The sequence below is a fragment of the Myxocyprinus asiaticus genome, chromosome 37 (assembly GCF_019703515.2).
Source record: "Myxocyprinus asiaticus isolate MX2 ecotype Aquarium Trade chromosome 37, UBuf_Myxa_2, whole genome shotgun sequence".
NCBI classification, from domain to species: Eukaryota; Metazoa; Chordata; class Actinopteri; order Cypriniformes; family Catostomidae; genus Myxocyprinus; species Myxocyprinus asiaticus.
Window position 1 is genome coordinate 13,420,178 of NC_059380.1, and position 27,582 is coordinate 13,447,759.

A 27,582-nucleotide genomic window follows, 5' to 3' on the forward strand; every position below is an offset into this window, starting at 1 on the left:
TATTTCCCAGATTTCATGGATGGTTGCTTCGTTGTTGAGAAACAGTGTAAAATTAGGACCTATTGCACCCTCTTGCGATTAATAATAGTAACGCATGCCGGCTGATAGTTTCCGGTAGTATGGCGACTGCATCGCTCAATGCTCACATTGCTTCTCTTTAGTTTCTCCAAGGAGGTAAGACCAAATTTACTTTAACTAAATTCCGGTGACAAGTACGGGTGTGACTGTCTCCGAAGTCCTGAAATTCTAAATAAAGTCTAAAGTTGTGGGCACGTTAATTCATCATTGCGGTTATGTATTTTATGTAATAAAGGTAGCTTAAATTATTGGTGAGATATCTGTGAATGCTCATGACCCTGGCAACGTGTCAAGCCTTTGTGTCTGCTGCGGTCTCTAACTCTGACTGTTATAATTATTTTGGCATCGTTATGTGTCGGTGCAGGTCTCTCTCTACGCTTAGTGCAGCTTTTGAAAACTTTCCCATTCTTAATTACTGCAGACGCCACCAACCGTTACCATTTATGGGCAAATATTCAGAGGTTTCTAAAATCCAACATGTAGGTGTAGGATCTGTAGACAGCGCGTCTTTAATCCATTTGATCTACTCTGTCTAGACAGATCACATAGAGACTGAATTAAACATCTGAGCTAAGAGTTCAATGTTCCGTACAAAAGCCATCATAAACATAGTTTCTGCCAAATTACCTGTTAATACAGGCACTGTTACGACTGTATAGTCACAAAAATAAAAAATAAAATAATATCCTTCAGACAATGCAAGAAGCTTTTAGATTCTTTCTGTAATTTTATTTATGGGTCATCGACGTGATGGTATTTTTTTTTTTTTTTGTAAAATACATAAATACAATATAGCTACACAAGACAATTACTTGAATGTACTGTACATCTACTTTGATGAGTCTTTTTGAGTCTCAAAGTCTTTTTGAAATATAAGATCTATCTATCTATCTATCTATTTATTAAAAACATAATTTTGTTTTACATATATTTTGTTTACATGGACATTTTGTTCAAGTCAAATGGAGTAACCCTAAGTAAAAATCCTTGGTATCTGTAACTCAAAACTTGATATTTGCAATAAATAAATATATCTACACTGTCGGCCAAAAGTTTGGAATAATGTACAGATTTTGCTCTTATGGAAAGAAATTGGTACTTTTATTCACTAAAGTAGCATTCAACTGATCACATGTATAGTCAGGACATTAATAACATGAAAAATTACTATTACTATTTGAAAAAAATGTTCAGAACTTCTTAAAACTACTTCAAAGAGTTCTCATCAAAAAATCCTTCATGTGCAGCAATGAAAGCTTTGCAGATCCTTGGCATTCAAGCTGTCAGTTTGTCCAGATACTCAGGTGACATTTCACCCTACACTTCCTGTTGCACTTGCCATAGATGTGGAGGTCTTGTCGGGCACTTCTCACGCACCTTACATTCTAGCTGTTCCCACAAAAGCTCAATGGGGTTAAGATCCATAACACTCTTTTCCAATTATCTGTTGTCCAATGTCTGTGTTTCTTTGTTCACTCTAACCTTTTCTTTTTGTTTTTCTGTTTCAAAAGTGGCTTTTTCTTTGCAATTCTTCCCATAAGGCCTGCTCCCCTGAGTCTTCTCTTTACTGTTGTACATGAAACTGGTGTTGAGCGGGTAGAATTCAGTGAAGCTGTCAGTTGAGGACATGTGAGGCGTCTATTTCTCAAACTAGAGACTCTGATGTACTTATCCTCGTTTAGTTGTACATCTGGCCTTCCACATCTCTTTCTGTCCTTGTTAGAGTCAGTTGTCCTTTGTCTTTGAAGACTGTAGTGTACACTTTTGTATGAAATCTTCAGTTTTTTGGCATTTTCAAGCATTGTAAGCCTTCATTCCTCAAAACAATAATTGACCGATGAGTTTGTAGAGAAAGCTGTTTCTTTTGTTTGCCATTTTTGACCTAATATTGACCTTGACATGCCAGTCTATTGCATACTGTGACAAATCAAAAACAAACACAAAGACAATGTTAAGCTTTATTTAACGCACCAAATAGCTTTCAGCAGTGTTTGATATAATGGCAAGTGATTTCCTAGTACCAAATGATCAATTTAGCGTGATTACTCAAGGATAAGGTGTTGGAGTGATGGCTGCTGGAAATGGGGCCTGTCTAGATTTGATCAAAAATGACTTTTTTCAAATAGTGATGGTGCTGTTTTTTTACATCAGTAATGTCCTGACTATACTTTGTGATCAGTTGAATGCCACTTTGGTGAATTAAAGTTTCCTTCCGAAAACAGCAAAATATGTACATTATTCCAAACTTTTGGCCACCAGTGTGTGTGTGCGTGTGTGTGTGTGTGTGTGTATGTATATATATATATATATATATATATATATATATATATATATATATATATATATATACACACACACACACACCAATCAGCCACAACATTAAAACCACCTGCCTAATATTGTGTAGATCCCCCTCGTGCCGCCACAACAGCGCCAACCTGCATCTCAGAATTGAATTCTGAGGTGATATTCTTCTCACCACAATTGTACAAAGTGGTTATCTGAGTTACCGGAGACTTTGTCAGTTTGAACCAGTCTGGCCATTCTCTGTTGACCTCTCTCATCAACAAGGCATTTCCATTTGCAGAACTGCCGCTCACTGGATATTTTTTGTTTTCGTTTGTTGTTTGTTGTTTCGTTTGTTGGGCTGGTTTGAGTATTTCTGTAACTGCTGATCTCCTGAGATTTTCACGCTCAACAGTCTCTGGAATTTATTCAGAAATTTTAAGGTAATTCAATCGATTTATTTATTTATTTATTGGTAGAAAATGCTACATATGAATGAAACCAACATGGACACAAATATTGCATTTCTATAAACCTGACATGTTTTAAAGTAGATATTTAAAATATTTATCATTTTTATCACCTTTGACAGCCTTATTTGTCAGTGACCCTTATATTATATATTTTATATATATATATATATATATATATATATATATATATATATATATAATATTTTTTTAATAACAGTGGTTGCTAATACCAAGTTAAAACTGTTTTATTGTTGTAACATTAACTGTTGTAACTGGTATTTTGGGCTGATTTAAAAAAAATTTTTTGCAAGGGATTGCTCAATGAATACATTCAATGATTAATTTAAAGTTCTCACTGTCACATTCTATTAGATATGAGAGTTTCAGAATGACATCCTCACTTGCACACTGATTTTCCCATGGGGTTTTTTTATTTTGCAAGAATCTGTAATTACATTGTCGTAATTACAGGCAACACAGCAAAGCAGTTAGTTATTTCCCTCACAAAAACAAAAATCACCATGGTAACCATAGTTTCTGCCTAAATACCATAGTTGAGTTATTGTTTCTAGACTTTCTACAATAAAATATTTCTAAGAGCTTCTTACACTGTTTGCAGGAGATCCCATATTAATTTATTAGCAGTAACAATCACTGCAGTTACTTTTAGGGCTGTTAAATTCATAATGGATGTCACATAAGTAGCAAATGCTCCCAGCATACTTAAACCATTGTTAGTATGGAAGAGAACACTTGTCGCTGACAAGAGCTTTAGGCAATATTCCATGTTAGGTCAGGTTCACTGGGGTTAGGGAAGGCCCTGCAGCTGTTTATGAAGCTTCCTAATACAATGTGCACCAACCCTGCAGCAGCTGTATAGAAAAGCCTACTTTTGAAGTGTGAATTAATATACTGTAAGTATACACTGATCAGCCACAATATTAAAACCACTGACAGGTGAAGTGAATAACATTTATTATCTCATTACAATGGCACCTGTCAAGGGGTAGGATATATTAGGCAGCAAGTGAACATTCAGTTCTTGAATTTCATGTGCTGGAAGCAGGAAAAATGGGCAAGCGTAAGGATCTGAGCGACTCTGATAAGGGCCAAATTGTGATGGCTAGACAACTGGGTCAGAGCATCTCCAAAACGGCAGGTCTTGTGGGATGTTCCTGGTATGCAGTGGTTAGTACCTACCAAAAGTGATCCAAGGAAGGACAACCGGTGATCCGGCAACAAGATCATGGGTGCCCAAGGCTCATTGATGTGCATGGGGAGCGAAGGATAGCCCGTCTGGTCTGATCCCACAGAAGAGCTACTGTAGCACAAATTGCTGAAAAACTTAATGCTGGCTACAAGTATGTCTGTGAATGGCAGCTTGCATTCCCACAGTCGTTGCACGCCCACAAGCTATGAACAGAATGTGTACTTGTTTTGATATTAATTTCCCTCGTTCCTGGCCTTATTGCTTAAACAATTGAAGGAAAAAGGTCACTTATACTTCCTGTGGTAGAAGTATCACATGAGTAAGATCCGTTCATTTAAGGGTTCCCACATTGTAGCTACTTCCAGAGCTTTGGTGTTTGTCCTCCCCTGTAAGTCATTTGTTTTCATTCTCTAAACACTTTTGTGCTCTGTCTGTCTCTCTCTCTCCTCATATATGATTGTAGGTGCTGAGAGCCAGTGTGGTTCCTTCCATGTGGCTTGAGGGAATATGCTGCTGCTAGTAGCTCTGTGGCTAGTCTGTATTTATAAAACCACCTCCACCACAGACAGTGGCCAGGACGCAAGCCACAAACCACAGTTCGACTACGGCAGCCTGGCACTGCCCCAGCAGCATATTCCGTTCTATCTGCACAACAACAAACTTGTGGCCAAACTCTGCAAAGAGGACCCGCTTTGCCCTTTTAAAGTAAGCTGTTTACTTTTTTTAATTTTATGTTTGCTGGAGTTGGCATTATATAAGTAGTATACGGTTCTGAAGAGTTTTTTTTTTAGCTTGTCAGATGTAACGTACAGATTAGAATTGGGAATAGTAGCTGTCTGGTGCTCGGATTGGTTACAATGCTCAATATTGCATTGAAGAAAAAAAAACACATTCTAATTAGAAAATTTAGACATAACTGGAGTATACCTAAAGTGAATTCTGTAATTGACACTTTTCACAATTAAATAATTGTGGCAGCCTTAATTGTAATCTCAATTATTTTATTTAATTAATTGTGCTGCACTATTGTACAGCTTAAACAATACAGAATCAGTATTGTTTTTTACTTGATTACTCATTTTTTATATATTTTTACTATATAAAGACTCAAACAAATAGGTTTATTATTTGCTATATTATATACTGTATTACTTTCACTGCTGAAAGAGTTTTGTCATAGTTTTTCCATTACTTATTTACTTAATTGTCATTCTTTTATGCATACATTTTATAATTATTAAATTGTATTAATTGTTCATTGTAAGGTGAGTGAAATGTGAAAAGTCATACTGTATATTGTTAAATCTGAATTGTGTATTTTTATGTGGACCCCAGAACAACTAGCGACCACTTTGTGGAAGCAAATGGGAATCTGAATAAAAAAAAATATATAGACCAGAAGATGATTATATATGTGATGTTATGATGCAATGGTGTACACTTAGCTCTGTCTTTGTTGGCTATGGCAGGATGCTCTGCTGCACAGGAAGGCCTGCTGGGGTTATGAAAAGAATTGCTCTCCAGAGCACAGGTTCAGCTATCCTGTGTGTACCAGTCTTGATTTGGGATGGTACGCCTTTCTTCGCTGACCTACTCAAAAGAGTGAAATATAAATATTTTTCTTTAACATTTCTGCACGTCTCACTATTCCTAACTTTCTATTTATGTACAAGTAAGTCCTCATGATGGCTTAGGGGTAGTTGATAAATAACATGGACTTTTCTTCAAGTGTATATATATATATATATATATATATACCTATACACACACACTACCGGTTAAAAGTTTTGAAACACTTGACTGAAATGTTTCTCATGATCTTAAAAATCTTTTGATCTGAAGGCGTATGCATAAATGTTTGAAATTAGTTTTCTAGACAAAAATATATTTGTGCCACCATATTAATTTATTTCATTATAAATCTGAAATGTAATAAAAAAAAAAAAAAAAGGTTTTGAAATTGATGACTTGGACCAAATAATAAAGAAAAGCAGCCAATAAGTGTCCAACATAGATGGGAACTCCTTCAATACTGTTTAAAAAACATCCCAGGGTGATACCTCAAGAAGTTGGTTGAGAAAATGTCAAAGAGTACATGTCTGCAAATTCTAGGCAAAGGGTGACTACTTTGAAGATGCTAAAATATAACACAGGTTTGATTTTATTTGGAATTTGATTAGTCACAACATAATTCCCATAGTTCCATTTATGTTATTCCATAGTTTTGATGACTTTACTATTATTGTAAAATGTGAAAAAAAATTATAATAAAGAATGAGTGTTTCAAAACTTTTGACCGGTAGTGTATGTATACATACATACATATATATATATATATATATATACAGGTGCATCTCAATAAATTAGAATGTTGTGGAAAAGTTCATTTATTTCAGTAATTCAACACAAATTGTGAAACTCGTGTATTAAATAAATTCAGTGCACACAGACTGAAGTAGTTTAAGTCTTTGGTTCTTTTAATTGTGATGATTTTGGCTCACATTTAACAAAAACCCACCAATTCACTATCTCAAAAAATTAGAATACATCATAAGACTAATAAAAAAACATTTTTAGTGAATTGTTGGCCTTCTGGAAAGTATGTTCATTTACTGTATATGTACTCAATACTTGGTAGGGGCTCCTTTTGCTTTAATTACTGCCTCAATTCGGCGTGGCATGGAGGTGATCAGTTTGTGGCACTGCTGAGGTGGTATGGAAGCCCAGGTTTCTTTGACAGTGGCCTTCAGCTCATCTGCATTTTTTGGTCTCTTGTTTCTCATTTTCCTCTTGACAATATCCCATAGATTCTCTATGGGGTTCAGGTCTGGTGAGTTTGCTGGCCATTCAAGCACACCAACACCATGGTCATTTAACCAACTTTTGGTGCTTTTGGCAGTGTGGGCAGCTGCCAAATCCTGCTGGAAAATGAAATCAGCATCTTTCAAATGCTGGTCAGCAGAAGGAAGCATGAAGTTCTCCAAAATTCTTTGGTAAACGGGTGCAGTGACTTTGGTTTTCAAAAAACACAATGGACCAACACCAGCAGATGACATTGCACCCCAAATCATCACAGACTGTGGAAACTTAACACTGGACTTCAAGCAACTTGGGCTATGAGCTTCTCCACCCTTCCTCCAGACTCTAGGACCTTGGTTTCCAAATGAAATACAAAACTTGCTCTCATCTGAAAAGAGGACTTTGGAACACTGGGCAACAGTCCAGTTTTTCTTCTCCTTAGCCCAGGTAAGACGCCTCTGATGTTGTCTGTGGTTCAGGAGTGGCTTAACAAGAGGAATACGAACTGTAGCCAAATATCTTGACATGTCTGTGTGTGGTTGATGCCTTGACCCCAGCCTCAGTCCATTCCTTGTGAAGTTCACCCAAATTCTTGAATCGATTTTGCTTGACAATCCTCATAAGGCTGCGGTTCTCTCGGTTGGTTGTGCATCTTTTTCTTCCACACTTTTTCCTTCCACTCAACTTTCTGTTTACATGCTCGGATACAGCACTCTGTGAACAGCCAGATTCTTTGGCAATGAATGTTTGTGGCTTACCCTCCTTGTGAAGGGTGTCAATGATTGTCTTCTGGACAACTGTCAGATCAGCAGTCTTCCCCATGATTGTGTAGCCTAGTGAACCAAACTGAGAGACCATTTTGAAGGCTCAGGAAACCTTTGCAGGTGTTTTGAGTTGATTAGCTGATTTGCATGTCACCATATTCTAATTTTTTGAGATAGTGAATTGGTGGGTTTTTGTTAAATGTGAGCCAAAATCATCACAATTAAAAGAACCAAAGACTTAAACTACTTCAGTCTGTGTGCACTGAATTTATTTAATACACGAGTTTCACAATTTGAGTTGAATTACTGAAATAAATGAACTTTTCCACGACATTCTAATTTATTGAGATGCACCTGTATATATAATCAGATGTGATCTAGGAGCTTTTTATAGCTTTATACAGTGGATGCCATTGAGACTCTAATTCTATCCGCCTCACAGCCACGTTTTCATTCATGTCAAATATCACATAAGTTGTGTTATACCCTTAGTTGCCTATACTGTCCTGTGTTCATGAAATCCATTCTGTTTCCTTACACCAGTGAACTTCTTAAACAATCACATTTAATTTGCACTGCAAACCCTATTTACATGGAAAGCAAAGTTGTTGTTTTTTTAGCCCAACCAATGACTGTTACTAACACAAGTTACTCATATTTGAATGCAGCCTATTCTTCAACTGTGCCACTCAAGAGTGGAAGGACTGATATTAAACCTCTGAAGTCTGAATTATTAAATTACAATGTAAAAAATATCTTAATGTAATGATGTATTTTGAGTAAAGCTGTCGATTTAACATGTTAATTAAATTAGACTAATTATATAAAAATAATGTGTTAAGAAAATTAATGCAATTAATCATGTACCCAGAATACAATAGGGAATTTTCCTACCATTGGAGCCATTTAAGCTTGAAGTACTGCCTGTTTTCAGCAGGGGGCAGCAAGCAAAACTCCAGCTGAATAAGAATCATGTAGCTGTACAGACAACAGACCACAGAAAAGCCTTATAATAATAAATCTATCTCGGACAGATTGAATTTTTTTATTATAAATTAGATTGGTGTGGACAGTAGGCCAGTGACAGGCTTATGTTTAATAATATAGAAATAAACAACATATTGCCTTCTAAAGCCTCTTTTTGTATTTTCTTATCAATGCTTAACTCGTCTGCCACAGTAATGCATTTTAATGATCTGAATTCTAAAATATAATCTGAATTTGATCTGAAATATTTATAATATATATAATTATTTAAATGTAACTATTTATAATTATGTAATCATAATATATTGAATTATTGTTATTTGAGAGCCTTTCTCAGCAAATATTTATGCGATTAATTGCAGTTAATTTGATTAATGAATCGGCATATCATACAACAATATCATCAAATTTTGAGAGATGTGTTGATATATTTGATAGAGTTACATAGCAATTTGTATACTTCTATTGAAAATAATAATAAATATTCCGGAGGTACTTGGTAATTTACCACTTTTGTCAGCCTTTTTGAATTTATGTTGTCATAAATATACGTGTATATATATATATATATATATATATATATATATATATATATAAACCACAATAAAATATTAAGAGGACAGCCATATAGAATTATGGGTAAGGGTTAAAGGTAATCACCCGTGGTGGTTTGGATGTAATACTCTGAATGGTTAAAAATGGCTTTTAAAAATCTGCCCACTGTAGTGGACTCCATGCATCAAAGGGTTAACATGACCTAGAGGAATTGTTCACCCAAAAATGAAAATTCTGTAATAATTTACTCAGCCTCATGTTTTTTCCAAAATGAAATGAACACTAAAGGAGATGCTAGACAGCCTCAGTCACCATTCACTTTCATTGTGTGGAAAAAGATTTTTCACAGAAAATAAGGAATTCATTTGGATTCTTTGAAACATCATGAGAGGGTGTCATTTTTGGGTGAACTATCCCTTTAAGACCTGACCCTCAATTTAAAGACGACCTGTTCAGAATATATATTCAAAATATTAATAATGGCTGTCTCCCTGACTTTTTTTTTTTTTAGGGCTAGTTCTATTCAGGCCGCCCAGGAATTGTTCTGGAAGCAGGCAGATTTTGGCTATGTGGGAGAGCGACTCAGTGAGATGAAGACATTGTGCAAGCCATTAAGTCCTGTGAGTTTCCATCTCTTTCCTTCTATCTCACCTTCCTCTTTGCTCTCTGATCTTCATTATCTCTAAAGCTCACATCTCACTTGCCCAACTGTCTGTTCAAGCCTTTACCTCAGCTACTCTGTCATTTCTGTGTTAAAGCTGAAGTTCTTGGCCCACTTCCAGAATTTGAGCCACTGAATTTCAGCGCTGAGCTAAAGATGTTGGATTGTGGGCTGTTTGAAATATTACTGCTTCTATTTATTCTTTACATATCCAAGTAATAGTGAAGAAGAAAAAATGTGTGAAGACAAGTTTAAAACTGTTCAGACTGAACAGGTTAGATGCTATTTGCAAACAGTGGCAGATACTATTTGCATCTCTATTAAATACTAACATTATTGTGTTTATTTAGAGTCCCGCTGACACCCTACACCCACCCCTAAACCTAACCTTACCTTAGAAAAACTAACCATGGTTTTACTACAGTAATCGTAGTATCACCATGGAATTTTGTAGTAAAATCATAGAAACCACAAAATTAAACATGGTTACTGGATTATCGTCATAATACTGTAGTAACACCATGGTTACTTGCATTAAAACTGTCTTCAGCCTAAAAACATGGTTACTACAATGTTGCTATAGTAAAACCATGGTTAATTTTACCCGAATCAAACTTTTCTCTAAACTCCTAACCTTCACCAGGACCAAATCACAGTGAGGAAATCAATCTTTATATAATTTTTTATTTATTATTTTAAAGGTGAAGTTTGTCATTTCTGCGCTACTAGTGGCACCAAACGGAATTACAAAAATAAAGTATGTTTTCAAACAACCTTAGCCAACACCCCTTAGACTCATCATGCCCTTTTGCACTCTCTGATTCCCTATGAACAAATAGGCAATACTAAATAAAAGGTGATAAACATTTAACGTTGTAATGAACAAGGCCACTATAAGATAAACACACTGGGCAGAAAGCGTGGCAAAGAAATCTGGCTGTCCGATAACATAACTCGATAAGGAACCTATTAGCGACTTGCGTCATTGGCACTCCCGTTTGCTAGAGCGATCTCATCATTGGTGGTGGTGGTGTGTGTGTGTGTGTGTGTGTGTGTGTGTGTGTGTGTGTGTCCTCCACCTTTTAAATGCGACACCAATGTTCACTCTTGTTTTACTCTGTTCTCTGTCTCTTTTAGCATGTCTCAGAATTTTGGCTTTAACATCTGTAGACAAAGCTACATTTCTTTTAGTTTGTACAAGACTGCCATGGTTGTTCATATTCTCCCGGCTGAACAGCTAGTTCAAGTTGTCATGGCCCAAACTCACGCTATTGGCTTAGCTAGAATGGGATGGGTGGAGTAGGGTGGGCCACACAAAATATAAACTTCACTGTTTTGATAGTGCCTGGGAAGCTCAATGTTTATACTTTTGAGGGAGGTAAACTCACGAATAGCTTACTTAAAGTTGTCGATTAACAATAAACTGGGAAAGTAGAACGTATTTTGTAGGGGTGTAACGGTTCTCGGTAAAAAAACGAACCGTATGGTTCGCCAGTCACGGTTCGGTAAGCATTTGCTCCATGGTTCATCTCTAGTTTAATAACGCATCTGGATCATACAGTTTGGTGAAGAAAATAAAGCGGCAAATAGACATGCGAAGTTGTAACCTCCGCTAATGCACCTGTATGGCTCTGTAGATGGACACACTCCGCCTGTGTTTCACATGGGTCAACTTTCTACAGATATTAACTGTGTGTTAAATCAGTTGATGACATCACAGTTCTGCATGTGTTGGTTGGCAAAATGGCAAGCGGAGAAAACAAGCCCCTGCGTCATTTAAGTCTCCTGTCTGGGAAAGTTTTCTTTATGCAGTCAATTACAACAGCGATAGTCAAAAAACATTTACAAAACAGGCACTGTTTGCAGACATTGCTCGACGTGAGTGCCGTATAATGGTAATACATCGATATTTGATTAGCTATTTACGCCGACATCACCCGAGGATATAGAGCGTGCGGTGAGCCCGAAACTGCACACAGACACAATCTCTTCCGTCTTTAAGCAAGAACTCGGTGCTAGATCGGACAGACATAAAAAACAAGAACTAAAGTGCTTGGGGTGTTCATAGCCAAAGTTATGTTGACCTTACTTCGTTGATGAAGATATGAGATTTCCACGTATGATTAAAATACTCGATATCCACATTACGATATCCATTCTCTTTTTCATTTTAATAGCAAGTTTATTTCTTCTATTGTGCTGTACAGATTCTGAATTTTGAATATACATTGAGTTGAGTTTGATGTTGATGCATGTCGCGTAATAATGCAGGTATTAATTTAAAATGTTGAGTTAGTAATTAAATAAAAAAATTGTTTTTTTTAATTAAGGACCCTAACGAAAATTAACTATGGTTTACCTATAGTAATATTGTAGTAACCATGACTGTAATAACAAGGAATGTTGTCCCCATGGTTTTCTTAGCAGAAATCATGGTTTTGATACAATTAACCATTTTTTTACAACAATAATACTGTAGTTTCCATATAGTAACCTTGATTTTACTATAGTATTGTAACCATGACAGTAACCATGTTAATTTTGTGGTTACTATGATTTTACTACAAATACAATGTTTAAACTATGGTTACTGTATTAAAACCATGGTGATTTGTAGTGAGGGAAAATCTCTTGAAGTGTCTGTTACCAAATAGAATATTTTTTCTTTGGATTTGGCAGTAATATTTTTTGTCCCTTTAACATAGCAAATACTGAACCATACCAAAACCGTGACCCTAAAACAGTGATACAAACCGAACCATGAGAAATTTGAACCGTTACACACCTAGTATTTTTTTAGGGCTGCCCCCGACCAAAGAGTTTCCTAGTCAACTAGTAGTCGTTAATTTAAGCCATTAGTCGACTAGTTGTCGCACATTTATGATATTAATTTAATTACTTAAATATATATTTTTTGTGGGGCATCAGAAAATGGTTTGAGTTCCAGGGCTGAGAATGAATGTTATAAGTAACATAGCTAACACTGTTCTACATTACAGAGAAATACTAAACCGTAATAATGAGCCTTTAAAATATACATTTTACAAGCGCACGCACAAAGCGAGCCACAGTGACACTGGCAAATGCGGTAATGATTCTGGTGTTGGAAAAACCAGAAAGTAGACTGTCTGAACTTTTTGTTAATTTATAGAGAGAATGCACATTAGGGTTGTGCCGACAGATGATCTCGGGGATCGACGATCTTCAGAGTGATCGCCAATAGCTGATGCCTTTGACGATGTCAAGACGATATTTGGCTCGTTTCCCATTAATGTATTAAATTATTATTATTATTATTATTATTAGGCTATTATTATTATCAAATGAATATTACAAATAATTTGCCTGTAGACATACAGACATATGTTTAAAGAAACACTTTATTATATTATTAAGAACAGATGACATAAAAGCCGTTTATGCGCATGTATGACACGCTGTTTTTATAGAGGCGTGCAGTCTCGTGGAACACGCGCATGTAAAAGGTTCTCACTCTTTCTTTGTTTCTGTCTTCTGAATTTTTATTTTTGTTGCAAAAACAGTATCGTCTATAAGTGCTGCAAATGACCTCAGACATCTCAGCTCAGGAGGTGTTTTGAGTTCAGTTCACTTTATTTCCATTGTGACCAACTCTGCAGCCTATACATCTGTGATTAAAACATAAAATAATACAAAAACACGTTCACCTCGAACCATGATTTATATTTCAATGATTATTATCATCATTATAATTATTATTTTTACATTTATAATTGTTTTTATGTCTTCATTTGTGTAATTTTCAGCCTGCATGTTTAGATGGATACTTGCACTTAAATGGAAAGGTGGTTACATATATATGTATAATTTTTTTGATCACTTCATTATTTTAATTGCTTCATTTGGAGTGCAATTTGAATTTAGAAATGTATTTGATTAAGTTTTTTATTTTTTAAATAAATTAATTTTCAATGCAGAATCACTAAAGCAAGAATATTCACCGATCCCTCAGCCCGGGGGTTGCCGATGTAATTGGATATTGCGATATATATATATATATATATATATATATATATATATATATATATATATATATATATATATATATATATAGGTTCTTTGCCAGAGAGATGTTTCCCTTCACAACTGTTGTAAAGCCATCTTTCAAAAAGTTGAACAACACACATTTTAATTGCACTTAATTTTTTTCCAGTTTCATTTGAATTTTTAGTTAGATAAAAAATAAAGTTCAAAGTTTAAAAATCAAGGTGTCTTGCTTTATTGTGTAGGCTGAAACTTAACCCCGCTTAACGAAAATTACCCCATAGTACCACCTAGTGTCCAACCATCGGTAGTACTGGTGTTCGTTGGTTTGAATGTGAATAAATAATTACTACATGGACCAGCCGTTTAAACGATCATGTCTGTCTGTCACTGACTGCGTGACTTCGCCACTTCCTGTGGAGTTTTTTTTTTTTCTGCGACCAACCGACCAATCAAAACTTGGTCAACCAAGACTCTTCTTATCGACTAACGTTTGGTTGACTATTAGTGGGCAGCCCTAGTATTCTGACATAAAAAGTTACACACTTCACCTTTAATAACAGTAGTATTAAAGGAAATATATAAAGAGTAAAGACAGGAAACTGGATGGGAAATAGTTGGACAAAAGGCGGATTCAAATATGGGCAGTCCGCACGAAAAAAGCAGTCCTCACAAAACTGCAGTGACTCTAGGGGGTGCAGTTTATCTTCATTTTCTGTGTTTCCACTAGACTATTGGAGTGCAAATAGCTGCTGTGTGGCAGGTGCTATTTACACCTAGTGCAAATAGTCACTCCATATTTTTAACTTGACACGGCATCTAACAAACCTGATGCTCCTGCACAGACGAGGCACAGCGATCAAAGATGTCCATCTAGTGCATATTTACATAGAAAACTGTGGAGACGGACGCAAAAACGCATTTGGTGTGAATGGCCCCTCACTCTTTTGAATGTGACTTACTGATACGTTCCGATTTCTAAAGGGAGATTCTTCTCTGAAGTGCACAAGTCATATGCGGTTCTGCAGGGCCACAAATCTGTACCTGGACTTAAGGAATTCCCGCAGAGGTCATGAGAGGTCAGTGGAGGTCAAGGAAAATGCAGATCTGTTTGAAATTGTTTTCTGTCTGATAGAGCTGCTGTGAGAATTTCCTGTCTAATTGACTCCCCACTGTTTCTCTCCATCTCCCTTCCTCTTATGTCACTGCAGGTATAAAGAGGATTTCCTGGAAAAGGGTGAGATTGGTGGTCACTGCAGCCTTAATAGTAAAGCACTCACTGCTGAAGGGACACACAAAAGCCCTCTTCAGTCTTGGTAAATAACCTTTGTCTAAATAAAATTGCTGAAAACATCAATCCATATATAAGCTTTTATTGCAAATAGAAATCTTTTGCTTTGGCTAAATGCATTTGTTTCTCCCCTTTCAAAACATATTTCACTATAATACTCTTCTCATACTTATATTGCTTGGATATGCGATAAACATGCAGTATGTCATCTCTGTAATCTGGAGTTGTGGGTGAACTTGATTGTTCATCCAAAAATGAAGATTATGTCATCATTCAATCAGACCTCTGGGATTTTCCTCTTTCAGGTTTGCTGAATTGCAGACATACTCCGAGCTTGACTTCCTCCCCTCAGTTGATGAGCATTGTGATGTCATAATCGATAGACCCACTGTCTTCATGAAGCTGGATGCAGGTGATCAGTTTGTGCATATGTGGGATACTGGACTTTAGTCAGGGTATATTTCATTTTACATGAATGAAAACAAAGCTGTGAAGGATAAAATTACAGTCTGTTCATTAGGTGTTACTGCCTTAAAGAAATAGTCCACCAAAAAAATATTTACTCCCACTCATGTCTTTCCAAACCCATATGACTTTCTTTCTTAGGCCGGATGTACATGATGCGAGTTCTGACACTCAAGAGGTCGCGAGCCCCTGCACATGTTACGAGTCAGTTTATCTGATAATTGTACAGATGCAGTGGTACACGACATGACTGTACGACCTGGCTAATTCCGAAGCAGTCTCGTTAATTTTCATGCTATTTTTCATTATAAACATTAAGCCATAGGATGAGATTTTAATTCCTTGTGGCGGTAATAGCTTGCAATTTAGAAATAAAAAAAGAAGACGGGTATGGCCAGTTTTCTGAAGCTTTCACGTGACTGAGCTTTTGAATTAGCCATGCCCCCTCCAAAGATAATTTTGAGAGCAAAACCGAAACAAATCACTTACAGCACCTTTAACTGAAAACTCTCCATCATTTACAGATTTATTTAAACATTGACTGATAATTATTCCAGATTATTAAAGATTGAATTTTGAGGGGAGGCTGTCTGGTTTCACGACTGCATACATCAATCATTATGCCAGTGTGTTACTGCCATTTACTGTATGATAAGAACGCACACAAAATGTCTAAGATTGGAAAGTATAAGGCACACCGTTTCTGACAATTATACTTGGATTTATTCGATGCGCAAACATGACGTTTAGTGCAGAATTCTGATTTATTTCAGTGGAGTACCTGTATAATTGTGCTTCAGATGTGCTTGCTTCTCATCTGTGTCACTGCAGATATCAAACATACTTAATAAGATCCGTGAGGTTCTGTCCATGTGAATGCGTTTTACAGCCGCTCGTAGCTGGCAAAGTTTTAAACTCTTGTTTTAGCACAACGGTTGATAGACAGGTAGAACTTTCATCCTAGAAGTCCTTGGTTTCATCCGACTCTCACTTGTGGAGTAAATAAAATATTAAATATAATATAATAAAATATTAAATATTGTGTATATATCATTATAATAGATGCTACATGGCGCTAAATGTAGCCTTAGAATGACCTTTCTGTTGAATCCTTCTCATTACAAATGTGTAAAATCTCCATGAACACTCAGTTTTCATAGATTGTGCAAGTTGTAACGCCTTCTCCTGATTGGTCAACTTCACATAGATAGCCAAATCAGCTCGTTCAACAACACACACCTCATGAATTCAAGCCGACTAACCAACACAATTTAAGTAATTTTTCTGTTCAGATTTTGAAGCCTGTTGTGTGTTTATGACTGCATGAGAGAAGTTTGTTGTGGCTTGTGTGTTCACGTGAGAACTTGCAATGTTTTGCACTAAAACAATGCAAGTTATCGATAAGGGTAAATTATGAATAAATTATGAGTAAAGAGTAAATTATGACACAATTTTTGTTTTTGGGTGAACTATTCCTTTAATATCCTAGACCACTTCTAATTTTCACAATCCATGTTTTCACAATTTAAGACGTATTTTCAATGTTCTTCCATCTGAATGATCAACGACATTGAACAGAATCATTCTATCCCTCAGAGCCTCGTTTTCATTTTAAATATGTCTCAAATTAAATATGGTGTCTAACCTGATTAATGTTCATGGGTCTTTTTATGTTTATCTTTCACAGAGGTTTAGGCTCACATGCTTTGTGATTTTTTATAAATAAATAAAAAATGTAATGCCCTTTGCATGTTTCATGTGTATTTTGCAGGAGTTAACATGTACCATCATTTCTGTGACTTTGTTAACCTATACATATCCCAACACCTGAACAATTCCTTCAGCCGTGACATAAACATTGTCATGTGGGACACGGTAAGTGTTCTAACACGCTCAAAAACATGAGGACTTGGAGCACTTGTTACAAAGAGAAGTTTTACTTGTCAGGATTAGAAAACACATTAACAGAAGGTTTGATGTTGAATGTACTGCCTCCGTTTCAGGTGGTCAAGTGCTGAAAAGATAAAGAGGAAACAGTGGGCAGAAAATAGAGTGACTTATGAGGAAACCTTATCCTGCCTATTGTTCAGGCAATAGTGTTTCAAGGATGAGGAAGAGAGGGAAGAATGATGGGTGTGGAGAAGGAGGCAGGCTTTTTCATGAAACAATGTGTCTGAGTGTGCCAAATAAAACCCACCTAAAAATATAAAATAGAGCTAATATTTTTGATTTTCTTAACATTATTTCCATGATGCCAGACTTTGAATCATGCTGTTGGATTGTTGCTTTGGTAGTAGATAAGAGAGATTAAGAAAACAAGGATTAGAAACTGTAATCCAGACAGGTTAAGGAGAGTATTTTAGGTAAGACAGCATCTATTAGCTAGATTGGTAAGGCCACGTCCACACTAATATGTTTTCATTTGAAAATACATTCATTTTTCTACGTTTAAGCCTCCACCAAAAATGGATGGGTGGTGGCATAATTGGCTAAAGCACAGAACTGGTAAGCAGAATGTTGCTGGTTTGATCCCCACAGCCACTACCATTGTGTCCTTGAGCAAGGCACTTAACTCCAGGTTGCTCCAGGGGGTTGTCCCTGTGATAAGTGCACTGTAAGGTGCTTTGGATAAAAGCGTCTGCCAAATGTAAATGTAAAATGTAAATGTTAGGAAACTGAAGACAGAGTTTTCAAACTTTAACGGATTAGTGTGGACGTGACCTAAATCTAGAATATACTGTGTTCTAAGGTTTCAAAGACAACACCTAGATTTGGGAGTGTAGCTAGATCTTAAATATTCATACTTATATTAATACTTATATACAGAGTTTAGCATTTGAGCATTTCTTTCAGATCAAGTTTAGACTGGACATGGGCAAGTTTCAAGACAATGATTGTATGTGGTATTTGAGGTTTACCTATGATTTTCAGGTCTGTTTGAATGATTAACAGGCTAGTTCACCCAAAAATTAGAATTCTCTCATGATTTACTCACCCTCCTGGCATCCCAGATGTGTATGACTTTCTTTCTTCTGCAGAATACAAATGAAGATTTTTAGAAGAATATTTCAGCTCTGTAGTTCCTCACAATGCAAGTGAATGGGGGCCAACATTTTGAAGCTCCAAAGGGAGCATAAAAGTAATCCATATGACTCAAGTGGTTAAATCCATAACTTCTAAACCAATATGACAGGTGTGGGTGAGAAACAGATCACTATTTAAATAATTTTTATCATAAATACTCCACTCTGCCCAGTACGGGGCGATATGCAGGAAGAATGTGAATCACAAAAAACAAAAGAAGGAGAAAGTGAAGGTGAATGGAAAAGGACTTAAATATTGATCTGTTTCTCACCCACACCTATCCTATTGCTGCTGAAGATATGGATTTAACCACCAGAGTGGTCTGGAGTACTTTTATGTGGCCCTATTGTGAATTTTGGAGCTTCAAAATTTTGGCACCCATTCACTTGCATTATATGGACCTACAGAGCTGAGATATTCTTCTAAAAACCTTCATTTGTGTTCAGCAGATGAAAGAAAGTCATATGCATCTGGGATGGCATGAGGGTGAGTTAATGATGAGAGAATGTTCATTTTTGGGTGAACTATCCCTTTAATAATCACAGTAAATATTTCAATGGGTTTATTCCTTAAGTCTAAAAAATATCACAAGATTATGCCTCCTTGTTGCAATGCTGGAATAATTTACAAAAAAATGGTAGTTTTATAATCAATTATTCACCTGTATGATGTTCCAAACTTGTGTGACTTTCTTGCTTCTGTAAAACATAAAAGAAGAAATTTTGTTGAATGGCCAACTTTTACTGCATCGATAATCAGAAAATGTTCCAGATGATTATCAATCTACTGTATATCAGCAATTTTTAAGATATATATAGGGCTACTCGTTGCACAGTAGTTTTTGTTTCTTCATACATATTACTCAACACAACTTTGGTAAAGTGTGAGCGGCAGGGTAACTTAAAGGGGGTCGCACACAGGATACGTCTGGCGGATGGCAGTGGTGCATTCTAAAATTCAAAACAGGTATTTTCTATGAAGGTACGTACACCGCCGCTCCGGCATCTGTTGCCATTGCCCAGCTACGTGGGGCTTTTCGTCGGGTGTGCATACGACTTCAGTAAATGTTACATCACCCTCTTGTGGTCTCTCAAAGCTATTACGCCAGACTACATTGAACAGAAGGCCAACTGAAAGTGAATTGGAAAGCACACAAATTAGGCTTCTAATTTAAATGCCGGCTAATGTTGATATATCGATGCCTCAAAAACGCATAAGAAAATAAAGTTCCGAAAAATGTATCGATAGTTGATGACATTCCAAGTCCAAAGTGATCTTTTCACATAGCGATTGTGACCAGGGGCTGTCAAGCTCCAAAAAAAAACAAAACAAAAAAACCCCACCATAAATGTACCATAAAAGAGATCCGTACGACTCAGCAATGACTTTAAAAGGCATTGGTTCTTTCGTGTCTTGTGACAATCATGACCTGCTTAATTTTGTAGATTCGGAAGCATGAATGAGATTTGAAAGCTATAGCATATGGCAACATTTTCAAATAATGATTAATATTTCAATCTGTTCAGTCACAGTGTACATCTACATAAATGGTTGTAATATATTGTAGCTAATGAGTCGCACTGACTTCTTTGCTTTTTTTTTTTGATGCTTTTTTGTCCATCCCCATTCTCTTTTACTGTATGGAAAAGAACACTCAGGACATATTTTTAGTGTTCCATGGATGCAAGAAAGTCAAACCAGTTTGAAGCAACATGAAGAGGAGTAAACTGGTGGACTTTAATTCAAAGCTAAGAAAGTGCCTCTAATAAACACAAAACCAGCTTCATTTACCATTCAATTTGACATAAATTAAAGAAAAAGTTAATGCAATTAATTTTGTTTTGTCTATCAGAGTGCGTATGGGTATGGAGACCTGTTCAGTGAAACATGGCAGGCTTTTTCGGATTATGACACAATTCACCTCAAAAACTTTGACTCCAAAAGGGTAAAAGACTTTTACGATGTATCGCATCACCTTTTCTCACATGTGCCACTTTTCCAGTTAATATTTAAGTTAATATTATTATTATTAATATATTATTAATATACAATTTAAAGTTAATATTTTTCACAGGTGTGTTTCAGAGACGCATTTTTCTCTCTCCTTCCGAGAATGCGATATGGTCTTTTCTACAACACCCCCCTTGTACGTATCCTAATCATAGTCACACACATAGACAAAAAACATTGCTTGAATAATTTCTGGCATTATGCTCTTACATTTCCAAAATCCTAGTTGCTAGTCATGCTCCTTCGCCATTTTTCCTTAACTGTATTAACTATTGTGCTCATGTTTTTTATTTTTATTTTTTTTTTTTGCATTTGTTCATTTTGGCTCTACATCTGCTGTCATGTGTCTATGTTAATGCATCTCTGCATGACATTGGCGGAAGCTGTGGGTGTGTTATATAGAATATTTGCCTTGTATGAAACTGAACTCATCTGGTGCTGTCGCTTAAATCATCCTGATGTTTAAAATTCTATCACCCTGTATGTGCAAATGGCATGTGGTGTGAGTGTGTGGTAGATATAACTGATGAATGCTTTTGTGACTGTTTTTGTGCAATATGTTTGTGTACTTTGATAGATCTCTGACTGCCACAGTGAGGGGATGTTCAGGGCGTTTTCCCAGCATGTACTTTATCGACTCAACATCCCGCAAGAGGGACCAAAGGTAATAATATTGCACAATGCATAAACGCACACAAAAATATACTCATAATAGTAATGCTTCTTGTACTGTATACTTGAACACACTTGTTTCTTGCAGTAATTTTGGAACTGTTATATGCTACATTGTTTCGTTGGGCTGCAACATGCAGCTGGCATAAATCTGTGGCAACAGGAATGTGTGTGTGTGTGTGTGTGTGTTTGTGTGTATGTGTGTGTGTGTGCGCACTTGGCCCTGACCCTATTTCAGCTGCTCATCAAATCACTTAGACTCACCCCTTTGTCTTCCTGACACATTCACACATAGAAGTCACCTTTATAGAAAAAAGCCATAAAATATTATTTAGTATATGCCATAGTATCAATAGTCTGTGCCACAGGCTCTTGTGTAGGTGGATTTGCAATAATGTTTATAATATGAGGTCATATAATCACTGCCATGGTTGTTCTGTCTGTCACTAGATGGTGCTGTTGTATAACTTATCTCTACATATTGTCATTGTGTTTGTCTTGTCAATGGGGGAGCCCAGTTCTGTCTTCTCACAAACATTATTTACATTTGCTTTCTCTTTGCCCACCTAAATGTATAGTTTAATGAATAATAATAATTATGAATGCATATTGATAATGGATTATACATGTTCCAAAAATATATCTTCAGACACAAACATATTGTACTGTGTGTCTGAATACATACAACATCTGAATGTAATGTCTTTTACTTTGTCAGGAGGGCCAAGTTCGTGTCACACTGTTGGCAAGAAGCACTGAGTACCGTAGAATAATAAACCAGCAGGAGGTGAGAAGCTCACTCTTTGCTCATCATTGATTTATCACTCTGGATCCTTAACTGCCTATTTAAACTCTTATTTGCTGGAGACTTCTGCTTGGTAAAAAGCCTCGATTTACTTGGCCTCTGTCCACATGAGTGTGAGGTCTCGTTAATCACCCTCTGAATCCCTGCTGTGTGTGTGTGTGTGTGTGTGTGTGTGTGTGCAGCTTATAAATGCCCTGAAGACAGTGCCTTTATTTGAGGTCAAACTGGTGGATTACAAATACAAGTGGGTAATTTAGTTTTTTTTTTAAATGTAGCAGTTTCTTTGGAGATAGTTGATTTGATGTTTGCATTAGGCTCAGCACTGATTGAAAGGTGACGTGTGTTCGTAGAGAGATGCCGTTTCTGGAGCAGATCCACATCACACACAACTCTGATATCTTCATTGGGATGCATGGAGCTGGACTGACCCACCTCCTCTTCCTTCCTGACTGGGCCGTCATATTTGAATTGTATGTGGCATGTGTGCTTCTCTGCTCTCGAAGTGATCTGTGTGTTCAATTTTGTTCCATTGCAGTGTTTTTTTACCTTCATGAATGTAAATACTTTTTTACAGTTTAAATACAGTTTTAAAGTGCTACAAACAAGGCACTTAAAAAAAAGTTACTTTCCAATAAGGTTCTATTTGTTAACATTAGTAAATGCATTAGCATGAATTAAAAACGAACAATTTTTTTTACAGCATTTTTTAAATCTCAGTTAATGTTAATTTATGTAAACACAATATTTAGTAATAGTTATTGTTAGTTCCTGTTAGTTCAGAATACATTAACTAATGTTAACATATGCAACTTTAAATTAAAAATATATATTAATGTTTTTAACTTTAACATTTTTTGTTAAAGTTATAAATGGATTATGAACATTAACTAACAATGAACAATACATTTACAGCACTTATTAATCTTGGTTAATGTTCATTTCAACATATCCTATTACTAATATATTTTTGTAATTTAAAGTTGCATATGTTAACATTAGTTAATGTTCATAAACCATTTATAACTTTAACAAATAGTGTTAAAGGTAAAAACATTTAAGAACATTAACTAACAATGAACAGTAACTAATGTATTGTTCATTACAATTAACTAATGTTAACATATGCAACTTTAAATTAAAAAAATATATTAGTAATAGGATATGTTAAAATTAACCAAGATTAATAAGTGCTGTAAATGTATTGTTCATTGTTAGTGAATGTTCTTAAATCTTTTTAACTTTAACAATGTTTGTTAAAGTTATAAATGGTTTATGAGCGGTTTATGGTGACCAACTGCAGTGTTTAAATTTAGGATTTTGGATATAGGATTTAGGAACTTCTTTTTGCAACATAATTTGCTTGAAAAATATGCTTGTACTATCTTTAAAATAAATACCACTTGGTTTGATAATGTGTTATCTAATGTAAATCCTGCATACATTTTAAATATGGCTGTGAATCGATTAAATCAAAGTTCAGTTTTCTGTGATTAATCACGATTACATTATGGTACATGGTACATTAAAACAAACATGTATAAAAACCATCATAAACATATTTAATTTATACTTCAAATTAACTTAAATGTAATCTTAGTTAATTAGACACATTTTTACAGGTATTAATCTTTGATACAATTATATGTATATATACATGCCATAAAATCAGTGGACATACTGTAATTAAACGTTCTTTTGGCATTTTCCAGCGGACTTTTTTTAATAATCGGATCAAATGAGCAGATTCAATTTATATCCAAACTTTATTGGCAAGAGAAACTTAAGAATACATTGCCAATGCACTATCAGACACTATACATACAGCTATAAAACATGTTGAATGCTGAAGTTTAATTTGCTGAAGTTAAAAATCTCAAGACTATTATTATCTCTGGCTGCCGTTCAGTATTTACATGTATACCTGGCAGTAGCTTGCTGAACGTCCAGGTCCTTCTCTATCGCGCACACACTTGAGTCTCTGTTTCGCGGTTTTGCTTTTGACACTGGTTCAGATGAAAGCCAGTGAGTGTTTTCAGGCGATGCAAAGAGGTACGGCAGCTTTCCGGTAGCTTGGTTCACCTCTTGCGGGTGAAGTCTGCATTCTCCGTTCAGCAAATCTGCTCCCATGTTTATTATGCCCGGCACATGCTTTGCGTGTAATAAATAAGCATGCACTGCTCCACATAATCAGTATCTTTGGTAGGATGTGCAGTCGAGTCGAGTGTGTAAGTGGAGTCAAATGCAAAATGCATTGATTACCATTTGCCAATTAAATTTCCCAGCCCTAATTTTGAAGTATAGCTTAAGTGCCCAAATACTTTTTGGGGCCACTGTATGAATCCAATAACTCCACTTCAAAGAGTGCATCTTTTTTCTTATGATCGCAACAAGGATATATTCTGCATGTTTCTTTAAAAATTTTCTTTCTTTTTCACTACTGATACTGTAAATTCACAGTATGCTTTTTGAATGAAAAGACGTATTCCCGTGTGCGTTTGTTCGTCTGACATCCGATGCTGACTTGGTGAGAGCATGTCATGTTACATGTCTACCCAGTGCACAAATTAATTCCATCATACTTGCGTGTACAGTCAACCTGTGGCGAGCAGGGCGGGGCCGAGCGGCATCTGGGCAAGATAAGATAAGATAAGTGGTGAATGAGGTCCACCTGTGTGCCACACAACCTTCTGTGCTTTACTAGTCTAATGTAGAGCATGTGTTATGGAGGAGGGAAGTGTGTCTAACTGAGCTGAGTCTGGCTCTGACTGTGTATGTGTGACAGTGAAATACAGCCTAATTAAACAGTTATCCATCAAACTGAGTCTGCGGTGGCTTTGTTGGCCGCTGCCTGCTAAGTTTGGGACATAAAGCATCCCTCTTTCTTTATGCCACAGGTACAACTGTCAAGATGAGAGCTGCTACCGCGATCTGGCCCGACTGAGGGGAGTCCATTATATGACTTGGCAGAAAAGGGACAAAGTGTTCCCCCAGGATAAGGTGAAGAGAGTACACACACACACACACACACACACACACACACACACACACATATGTTGGTGCGGCTATCCTTATGAGGATTCTCGAGAGACATAGTGATTTTTATACTGTACGAACTATAGATTCTGTCCCCTAACCCTACCCCTAAACTTAACCCTCACAAAAAACGTTCTGCATTTTTACATTTTCAAAAATACATTGTTTAGTATGTTTAAGCAATTTGAATTATGGGGACACTAGAAAATGTCCTTAAACCACATTTATAGCATAATACCCTTGTAATTACCAGTTTGTAACCTAAACAAATTTCCTCGTAAACCACACAAACACGCCCCCACACACACACACACACACACACACACACACACACACACACACACATACACAGACACACACACACTGCTGCCTGGGAATCACTCCAATTAACTATATTAAATCTATTATTATTAATATAACTATTACTATACACCGATCAGCCACAACATTAAAACCACCTGCCTAATATTGTGTAGGTCCCACTCGTCCCGCCAAAACAACGCCAACCCGCATGCTGAGATGCTATTCTTCTCAGCACGGTTATCTGAGTTACCGTAGACTTTTCAGTTCAAACCAGTCTGGTCATTCTCTGTTGACGTCTCTCATCAACAAGGCATTCCCGTCCACAGAACTGCCGCTCACTGGATGTTTTTTGTTTCTGGCACCATTCGGAGTAAATTCTAGAGACTGTTGTGCATGAAAATCCCAGGAGATCAGCAGTTAGAGAAATACTCAAACCAGCCCATCTGGCACCAACAATCATCCATGCGATTATCTAATCAGCCAATCGTGTGGCAGCAGTGCATAAAATCAAGAAGTTACGGGTCAGGAGCTTCAGTTAATGTTCACATCAACCATCAGAATGGGGAAAAAAATGTGATCTCATTGATTTGGACTGTGGCATGATTGTTGGTGCCAGATGGGCTGGTTTGAGTATTTCTGTAACTGCTGATCTGCTGGGATTTTCACACACAACAGTCTCTAGAATTTACTCAGAATGGTGCCAAAAACAAAAAAACATAAAGTGAGCGGCAGTTCTGTGGACAGAAATGCCTTGTTGATGAGAGAGGTCAACAGAGAATGGCCAGACTAGTTCGAACTGACAAAGTCTACGGTAACTCAAATAACCGCTCTGTACAATTGTGGTGAGAAGAATATCATCTCAGAATGCTATTCTGAGATACGGGTTGGCGCTGTTTTGGCGGGACAGGGGGGACCTACACAGTATTTGGCAGGTGGTTTTAATGTTGTGGCTGATCGGTGTATAGCATTGAAATTACTTTCTGTGTAAGTGGTGATACTAAATTTATACTTTTAATTCAGTCTTTGGACACTTAAGCCACACTTAAAAATATACGGATGTTATTGCGTTAGATAGCAAAATATTAAACCAGGTGGTATTTATTTTAAAGAAAGGTAGGACATAGAAAAAGCATACTTGTCAAGCAAAACATTTCACAGAAGAAGTTTATTAGGTTTTAAATGATAAAACAATACTACCGTGTAGTGGCAAAACGCAGAAACAACACACTGGGACCAGTTGAGTAATTGCACAACAAAAAAGTGAAATTAGTTCTGAGAAAAGGTCCAGCATCATTTGTTTGCAGATATCGCTTCCTTTAATAATTTAGTTTAATGCAATGAAATTTATATTTTGTTAAGTGGGACCATTGCACATGCATAATGTCCCAATGATTTACTAATATTTCCTCATTTTTGTCTGTCTCAGGGTCATCACCCTACTCTTGGAGAACATCCTAAGTTTACCAACTACTCTTTTGAATTAGAGGAGTTCATGCGGTTAGTCCTGCTGGCGGCTGAACATGTGACCCGGCACCCAGAGTGGCGTACAAATCAAGCCAGAGATGAGCTGTAGGCCATAAGCCAGCAGAGCACACACATAGCTGAACACACTCCGACTATCCCTCCACTCCTACAGTTGTAGCTATGCTTTACCTACAAAAGTGTCTGATATGTGAATGCATATTTTAAATTAAGATTTTGTGTGTGTGTGTTTTATATATTTAGTTTGCGCTGTTATTGTTTCTCTGGCTGTTACGGTGGCACCTGGAGGTACTGAGTAGCTCACTAAAGAGCGCACACCTCACAACTTTATTGGCAGACATATTGGTTTGAATGGTCATTTTGGTGTTCTAATATACCTTTCTTCAAGTATGTGTGGGCATTGAACTTTTGTTTTTGCTGAGGCTACACTTTATAGCTGATTTGAGTGCAGTTTTATGATTTATTGTAGAATGATTTTGATTAGCATTTTTTAACACGAGAAGCAAATTCAAGGTCAACTGATCATTTCAAGCTTTGAAGACATACACCGATCAGCTACAACTTTAAAACCACCTGCCTGATATTGTGTAGGTCCCCCTCA

The 27,582-nt window shown here is 36.5% G+C and overlaps 1 protein-coding gene across 2 annotated transcripts; it reads left to right on the top strand.

The window, feature by feature from the left end:
- The first annotated feature begins 104 nt into the window (after nucleotides 1-104).
- Nucleotides 105-27,582, top strand: LOC127428063 (EGF domain-specific O-linked N-acetylglucosamine transferase-like). Of its 2 annotated transcripts, XM_051676113.1 has the most exons (16): nucleotides 105-174; nucleotides 4,511-4,752; nucleotides 5,517-5,617; nucleotides 9,664-9,772; nucleotides 14,821-14,915; nucleotides 15,048-15,152; nucleotides 15,433-15,539; nucleotides 17,364-17,467; nucleotides 20,529-20,621; nucleotides 20,751-20,822; nucleotides 21,264-21,350; nucleotides 22,077-22,145; nucleotides 22,346-22,407; nucleotides 22,514-22,633; nucleotides 25,058-25,160; nucleotides 26,926-27,582. In XM_051676113.1, the coding sequence occupies exons 2-16, from the start codon at nucleotides 4,555-4,557 to the stop codon at nucleotides 27,070-27,072; spliced, it is 1,572 nt and encodes a 523-aa protein (XP_051532073.1). In that variant the 5' UTR covers nucleotides 105-174; nucleotides 4,511-4,554; the 3' UTR covers nucleotides 27,073-27,582. The 2 variants fall into 2 exon arrangements, with proteins under 2 accessions (XP_051532073.1, XP_051532072.1); XM_051676112.1 differs by lacking the exon at nucleotides 105-174 and having other exon boundaries at nucleotides 4,354-4,752.